The sequence below is a fragment of the Monodon monoceros genome, unplaced genomic scaffold (assembly GCF_005190385.1).
Source record: "Monodon monoceros isolate NGI ecotype Baffin Bay Population unplaced genomic scaffold, NGI_Narwhal_1 Super_Scaffold_2, whole genome shotgun sequence".
Taxonomy (NCBI): Eukaryota; Metazoa; Chordata; class Mammalia; order Artiodactyla; family Monodontidae; genus Monodon; species Monodon monoceros.
In genome coordinates, this window is record NW_021703776.1 from 64,458,548 (window position 1) to 64,466,356 (window position 7,809).

At 44.4% G+C, this 7,809-nt stretch overlaps 1 protein-coding gene across 6 annotated transcripts in view; it reads right to left on the reverse strand.

The window, feature by feature from the left end:
* Positions 1–7,349, reverse strand: part of AOAH (acyloxyacyl hydrolase) — a 171,953-nt gene extending 164,604 nt beyond the window's left edge. For 2 of the 6 annotated variants that reach the window (XM_029233501.1, XM_029233502.1), the window contains exon 1: positions 3,860–4,194. In XM_029233501.1, coding sequence (XP_029089334.1) covers positions 3,860–3,986 — 127 coding nt within the window. In that variant the 5' untranslated portion in view covers positions 3,987–4,194. Of the gene's footprint in view, positions 1–3,859; positions 4,304–7,250 lie in introns of those variants that run through there. The other 4 variants (XM_029233497.1, XM_029233500.1, XM_029233498.1 and 1 more) reach the window with 4 other exon arrangements.
* Positions 7,350–7,809: the final 460 nt, after the last annotated feature.

The following is a 7,809-nucleotide window of genomic DNA, read 5'->3' on the forward strand; positions in this document are numbered from 1 at the left end:
GTGCCCTTAATGTCACATATGTACAGAGTGGCAGAGCCAGGATTCCAATCCAGGCAGTCTGACCCCAGAGCTTAAGCTCTTTTGCTCTTAACCACCATGTCTTACTATTGTTTTTGCAAGCTCATCTAGAAAATGTGGAAAATTCAGAAATGCACTGAAAAGAGATTACAAATCATTTGTAACCTCATCACTCATAGATAACCATACAACAACTATTGGCATTTTGCTGTTCATCCTATCTGGGAAGACAGCTATATAAATAGAGAGATAGGCACATTATATATAATTTTATGGGGATTTTACTCTGCTTAATGCTTTGCAACATTCTTTTTTTCCCCTCTTTCTCATAGTACATTTAAACTATGATCTAGTTTACTGCCCACCCCTTCCCTCCAAAAAAGAAAATTTTCACTTTCTCCTTAAGGAAAAGCATACTGCCCACTTGGATTCTTCTGGTTTTGCTCACTTTGGGACCTTTCACAGAGTTGTGGACCTCTCTCTAGAGTGCCTTTGTGGTCCTTCTCTTCAGGGTTATGCCCCAGAACAATCCAGGAAAAAAAGAAAAAAAGGCAAAGGTGAGTTTAGTGAAAATTGAGATGATCAGAAACCTACCATCTGTGCCAAGGTTGGGATTAAATTCTGTGATAATCTAAAAATAAAAGTAGGGGATTAAGGAGAGGGCAAGTGTGAAGAGTGGGGGACAAAGTGTAGAGGGCTGCAGCTGCAGCTGGGAACCAGAGGGCATCTGGCTACACCTGAAGGGTCTGCAGGGCCCGCGAGGGTGGAGGTGAGCAGCTTGTCAGCAGGGAGTGACTGTGGATTCTGTTGAGAACAGCCCATGAGCTGCACCAGCCATGACACTTCACTGTGGGAGTTCTGAGGGATGAGAACTGTGTCAGGGTGATACACAAGCCCTCCCCAAGGACTGAGAGCAACCCTCAGACAGGGGGAAAAGAAGAGAGCCCTGAATTATCCAGAGGAGACTGAATTTAAACACATGAGTGGAAAGATGAAATGTTTTCTGCCCTCAGCAGCAATGGTGGTGGCTTATGAACAAGTGTTCAGCTATAGAGAAATAGAGAAAATGAAACTTCTGTACATGTAAATTGTGATCATAAATTTTCAACCTTCTCTGCTGGCTCTGTCTAAATCTTTCCTATTTTTGTCAGCAACATTGTCATTTTACCATTCATGCTGGTTGAAAGCTTAGGATCACGTCTTCCCCTTTATCTTTCAAACTATAAAGTCATCTCTGACCACTGTGTGTGTGATGTGGTTCGGGGGGGAGGAGGTTTTATCGGACTCTGAAGGCATTTTATATATTTAATCAAACATGAATGAGGCAAAAAAAATTTTTTTAAGCGCTTTAAAAAGATTCCTTGAAAAAAAAAACAAACCCAAAATTCAGTGAATTAATTTAAATGTCAATGACTTAGAAACATAAGGATTACTTTGCCCCTAAATCAGCCATGTAAAGAAAATAATGTTTTGCAAAAATGAACATGGCTTATTATTGATTTCATAACATTTGAAAAGTGGCAGAAAGAGGCCCTGGCTGTTCCAGCACAGTAGAATCAGAGTTTACTTAGTGATCAAATGAATGTACAGTTCAGTGCAAAGGAATTATGGTAAATTGGGAAAGAGGCCACTGGGGCTTTGCATAGCTTTGTTCTGATTTTGGAATATGTTCAAGGCCATGCCCTCCAGATCTGCTGGTTGGTTCCCCACTGCAAAGGTTCCTCTTGGTATAGGAGCTGGGGTTGTTTGTTTATGATGGGGATGTTGGCTCAATCACTCAATAACTTCTACAGTGGCTCCTTGTGGAGTATCTCTCCAGTCACAAGAGTCCCCACTTCTGTGACAGCTGCCCCCTCCCTCCGTGACCCTGGCAGCCACATCTGCACTGGGAGCTCTCCTCACTCTCCCCTGCCTCTTGTTCAGTGAGCTAAAGACTTAGCCCAGATTCTCTGTGCCAGGATGTTAGATGACAGCCAGAAGAAGAGTCCATCTCTGTGTGGGTTGACCTCTTACGTGCAAACTCTGGACTATGGGAGCCAATGAGCTGGAAGTCATGTAGTCCTGCTTTTCGTTTGAAAGTTGTTGGGAGTAACAGAAGTCCAAATGACAATTCCTCCTCTTCTCCCACCCCCTCTATGAGGCTCTTCCTCTTACCACCAGCTGTGAGTAAGCTTACTTCGCTGCTTCCTAAGACACTTCCACATTTGGCCAGTGCCTAAGAGCACCCCCAGGTCCCCTTTCAGGAGACACCTCCAATCCCCACAGCTGCTGGGCGTGCTGGTGCTAAAAGTGCACACTCGATCCACAAGATCATGGTATGACAAAATGGTTATTTTAAATTTTGTTATGCAATAATAGATAGCCAGAACAACCGCATCCTAGAATCCCCTCAACACCTCCTTCTAATTCCTATGCCTCAGTGGGAATGGGGCAGGGAAGGGAATGAGTATCTCATGTCTACTTTATAGGGGTGGAGGGCCAAGTATCTCAGATGATGCAACCATCCTAGAAGTAGAACTGATTCCACTTAAGCCTTTCTCAAGTGCATTTCCACTTGACAAGCTTTAGGTGTTTGTTTTGAGAAAATAGAAGGTGGTAAATAATTATCTGATGGAACCAAACAGTGGGTGGGGATAACCTCCCAGGCATGGCTCCAATGGGGCCACAGACCTCTGCTTCCAGGCCTGTGGAGAATAGATTCGCAGGGAATCCTGGTCTTAAGGTTTTAATTTAAAAGAAGGCCTTGAAACCAGAGATGTGCTCCTTAACATGTATAAAGACTGGAAATCATGGTTTTTCAGGAAATAGGACTAATTCAGATATTTTTCTGTACTGTCTCCAGAAATAATTCATATGTATCATAATCTGTATCCAAACTTTTCATTTGTAAGAGATGGCCACCATACTCATCCCTCGAGTTCTTCTTCTGGCTTCTTAAGCCAGGATTTTATTTTGAGATCTGCTCATTGAATAATTACTACTCAGACTTCTGAGTATCCTTGGCTCCATGGACTGACCCATTGAAAGCCCTTGGCCCTGTTCAGGAATCTCCAGGTATGACATGAATATCAAAGGTCTTACCGTACTTTTACTCCTGTCCAAAAAAACAAACAAAAAAACAACACCCCCCCCCAAAAAAAATGAAAAACAAAACCCCAAACACCAAACAACAACAACTACTTTGAAGTAAAATACTTCAATAAAAGATAAGTGAAAGCCATATCTCAGTCAAAGTTCAATGTTTCCAGGTGACTGTCCTTTTATTGCCATCTCTGGACTCACTGAGAGAAGGAAGAAAACTAAGATTGTTGAATCCTTACTGTGTGCAAATACCATAAATTTACACGCATGATCTCAATTCTCACATCGCCATGAAGTGCGTATAATAAGCCTCGTTTCATCCGTAAGAACACAGAAGTATGGAAGTGTTAGGTTGCTCAAAGTTTCAGACTGTAAGGGACAGAACAGAGGGGGAGGAGGTGGCAGCAATTCAAAGGTCAAAGTCCATCTTCCTTCTACTGTGTAATGCTGCCTACTGTCCCGAAAGGAGGTAAGAATTTCAGGCTTTTATAGTTGCCCATCCAGGGGGAAAAAATTCCAATCGCCAATGAGGTGGAAGACTTTTAATTCAAACTAGCAACTATATAGCATGCTTCTATACACACAGATGTGCAGGTAGTGTGAACGCTTACTCTAAGAAGAAAATTTTTCTACGCTGGTAAGGTTATTGGTGTCTTACTTGGAATCTTAGAGCTATGGATGCCATTAAATAGGTGGTTTACTATGCAAGCCAAGGATTTGACCCCATGATATCCACATTAAAAATAGAATATTTACATACCTATACAGACTTGGCCTTTGGAGCGTCTGGTGCCGGGCTGGTGGTCATAGGCTGGAGAGGCCAAGGTGTGAAGGGTCAGGAGAAAGAACAGAGGAGTGGCCATAAGGAGTTTCCAGGGTGGCTTCATCTCGGAGCTACTGCACCAGAAGACACCAGCCTGGGGACAGAAGCGGACGACTAAGGGATGCTGAAGTTGAGGCCGAAGAATCGATCAGTCTCTCTCCCCTTCTCTTTCGTTTTCTGACACACACACACACCACACTCACATACACACTTTTCACTATGACAGAGCCCTGAGAGAGAGCCACACTGGCCTGGGTGTGGGAAGAGCTGGAGTCGCTTGCGCACCGTTCTTCTAAGCTACAAACTGCAAGACAAGGAAAAACCCAGGTGCAGCTGAGGCAGCAACAAGCGCTTCTGCACCTGCTGGCTGAAGTCCGCGGCTGTGAACCCCAGGAAACTCGAGGCTTGCTGGAATCGTCCCGCAGCCTGGTTAGGCGGCCCTTCCTCTTTCGTTCTTGCAAAACAAAACTAAATTAAAAGTAAAACCAAAGAAGAAAGCCTCAACCACAAAAACAGCAGCCTTTAGCAATTTGATCAGCAGTTGTGCACAGGCTGTAGAAATTATAATCCGTTGTATTCAGAAGTTTAGTTTTGCTCTAAACAGTTTTATATGGTGAGGTTGGGCTCCTTATTTTGTTCTTAAAGAATATTCTGGTCAAGTCGTTATTTTCCTCTGGAGAAGTTGGATTATTCCTTGAAGGGTCAAGTTTTCCCAAGGCCATTCATTGGTGTTCAGAAAATGAACAGTGAGACAGTAAAGGGGCAGTCAAAATGGCTGGATTTTCAATCTAATAAGAAAAAAGATGAGCTGAAATTAACCAATTCATATTTACTTGACTGTGCACGATGCATCTCTTTTCTCCAGAATTTCAAAGTCTGTTTACATCCCTCACCTGTGAAAGATTTGTTCATTTTTAAGACTGATTTTCTATTTTGAAGATGAGAATTGAATGCTATTTTTCCAAGAAGAAAACAAACAAACAAACAAACTGAAAACTAAACCAGATCATAGATAGAGAAAAGACATATAATCTAAATGCTTTGTTCTAAAATAGGATACAGCAAAGTCACAAGCCATTCTCCGATGAGATAAGGGGAGTGGGGCAAAGGGCCGCAATCTAGATAAGCCTGGGGGATCATGCAATTAATATTCTCCCTGTTTAGGCTCTGAGGAAAGCTTATGATCAACTTTATAAAATATTATAAAAGCTATCAAAATTGGTAGACATTTCTTCTCCTCCTCCTGCTTTTACTTAAGGAACAGCATTTTAAGCAGCAGGTAGAATTTTAGAGTTGTATTCTTTCCAGGATGTAGGAAATACCAATTTTTATGGTTTGAAGACTTCTTGGGTGAGCATTAGTTTAACAAACGCCAATTTGTCAAATCTCTGAATCTGCAGCAGAGATATCACACACCAGAGTATTTCCCTACTTAAGGGTCCAGCACTGGTTAGGCCAGCGAATGCCGTGGATGTCCTTGGTCACCATGGACCCGTGGCTTCCTTTGAGGCTGAGCTGCTGTTTCACAAGGTCTCTGACCCTGTGGCCAAGGGAAGCTCTGGAGGTCACCACGACCAACAGAGGGGTCAGGGCCTAGAGGAATTCCAGGGAATTCCTCGGCAGGCAGGATAATAGAGTTATTAATAGCACTGACTGGAAAGACAAAAAGACACATGTTCAACTATCCCATCCATTGTTCACTTCTGAGTCATGTATTAGACCAGTGATGGAACCTTTCTATACTTTCTTCTACTTCTTCATTTATACTGGAATTATAATAATATTTGTCAGGGTTGCTGGAAGGACTAAAATAGATGATGTATTCATACTACAAAGCAGTGTGTCCAGCAAGAAGATTTGGTAAATCAAAGCTTTGGTTATTATCCCAGCAGGAGTATGATGAAATCTGCACCTCAGGCCAGATTTCGAGAGAATTCTAAGACGCCCATGGTAGTTGCAGGCCAAGGTATAGGAAAATGACACTGGCTGCATTTACTGAAGGCTGCATTTATCGAACACCGTCTGTGTGCAGGGCAGCCCTCCAGGAGCAGAGTCTAGTTTGTTAACCCATAGGTGGGGGAGGAATCTTCACACAGCTTCGGCAAAGGCATTTGGCCCCGGCTCTGGGCCTCCTGAGGGTCTCCTGGTCTACATCCATAGCTGCAAGCAGGACTGGGACACCTCAGGGTGAGAGGCATTTCTCACTGTTAGGCTGTGTGCAACTTTTAGGCCCTTGGTCATGTGTGCGTGACCCAGGCAGTTCCACCCACAAGCACCCCAGGGACGGCGGTCCTGAGGCAGCCTGAGATGCTGGGGCTTCGGGCAGGGCTGGCTGCCCTGGGAACCCCGGGCTTAGCTGTATGGCACTGAGCCAGTCCTTTACCATTTCCAGAGCTGAGATTCTTCAGCTGTGGGGGAATGTCATGGTAGTGTTTGACATATAGTAGGTTTTCCCTAAACGGAAGTGATTTTCATGCTTGAAAGGTGAGTTCTTACTTGGCAGGGTCAAAAGAGGAACACAGGGCTTCCCTGGTGGCGCAGTGGTTGAGGGCCCGCCTGCCGATGCAGGGGACACGGGTTCGTGCCCCTGTCCGGGAAGATCCCACATGCCGTGGAGCGGCTGGGCCCGTGAGCCATGGCCGCTGAGCCTGCGCGTCTGGAGCCTGTGCTCCGCAACGGGAGAGGCCACGGCAGTGAGAGGCCCGCGTACCGCCAAAAAAAAAAAAAAAAGAGAGAGAGGACCACAGAAGTCAGGAAGTGATTTCGCTAACTGATGCTGAAGGGAGTGCGTGAGCCCATGTACCACTAACAAACCCTCCCTCCGGTCGCCGAGGCGAAGGTGCAGGGCTCCTACTGTTTGCACAGGCATCGCTCAGACTGCCTGGTCTCATCTCCCCGACAGGGCTACCTGTGCTCCTGGAGCACTGAGTGCACATGACCTATTAGAATCCCTGTACAACTTGCTGAAAGGCCCTGGACCTGCCAATGGTTTCTAACGACTTGTTGGACCCTGTAAGATGTCCCTTGAGGACACCTGTGTCAGATGCTCCAATTCTGAGTTTCTCAAAATCTGCTTTTGGGAAATGAGATTTCTTCCTTGGAGCACTTTGTTACTTACTTCACTCGGAGAGTTTCGATTCAAATCACAGTCTGTCCAGCTGCTACAGAAGGCTGAGGGTTTATAATTCTCAAATGTTACACCGGTGGTTCTGGCTTGTTCTGTTTGAATATGCTTCCTGACTATATTTTGAACTGCATTGGCCTCAACCATCTCATTCACAGCAAGTTCCTTAATCAGAAAAAAAACACAAAAAACAAAAAAACTGACCTGGGTGACAGGAGATACTGTAAAATCTGGTGCTCCCTCAAAAGCGCCTCTTCTCTTTGACTTCCTCCTCTTTCGGACACCAAGGATCCCTCCCCTTGCTTCTGGCTTCCCAGGATTCTCTGCGGTGACCCTTGGTTCACACCAAGTCCAGATCCTTTGCTGACCCCTCCTCCCCAGCCAGGGTTTATTTATTCTACCTCACGTCTCTGCTCTCTGCTAGGGAAACGGTAAATTAATCCATGACAAGGGTGCGTGGCGGCTAATTAAAAGAGTTCTGGGCTTAGGATCAGCGGCACTTTCATCTTCATCATGGTTTCATCACTTACTAATTGTGTGTCCTTGGGCAAGCTGATCCACCTCTCTGGGTATCAGTTTATTTAACTACAAAGTGGGGTATACGATGCCAATATTATAGGGAAATTATGAGGATTAAAGAGACAACATGAATGAAAAAAAACCTAACAGTAAATGTTAGGTAAATTTAAAGCTAACAATGAATTAACACTATCCTTCTCAAGTATTGGAATTTTAACATGTTTTTTATATTTTCTCAGAATCT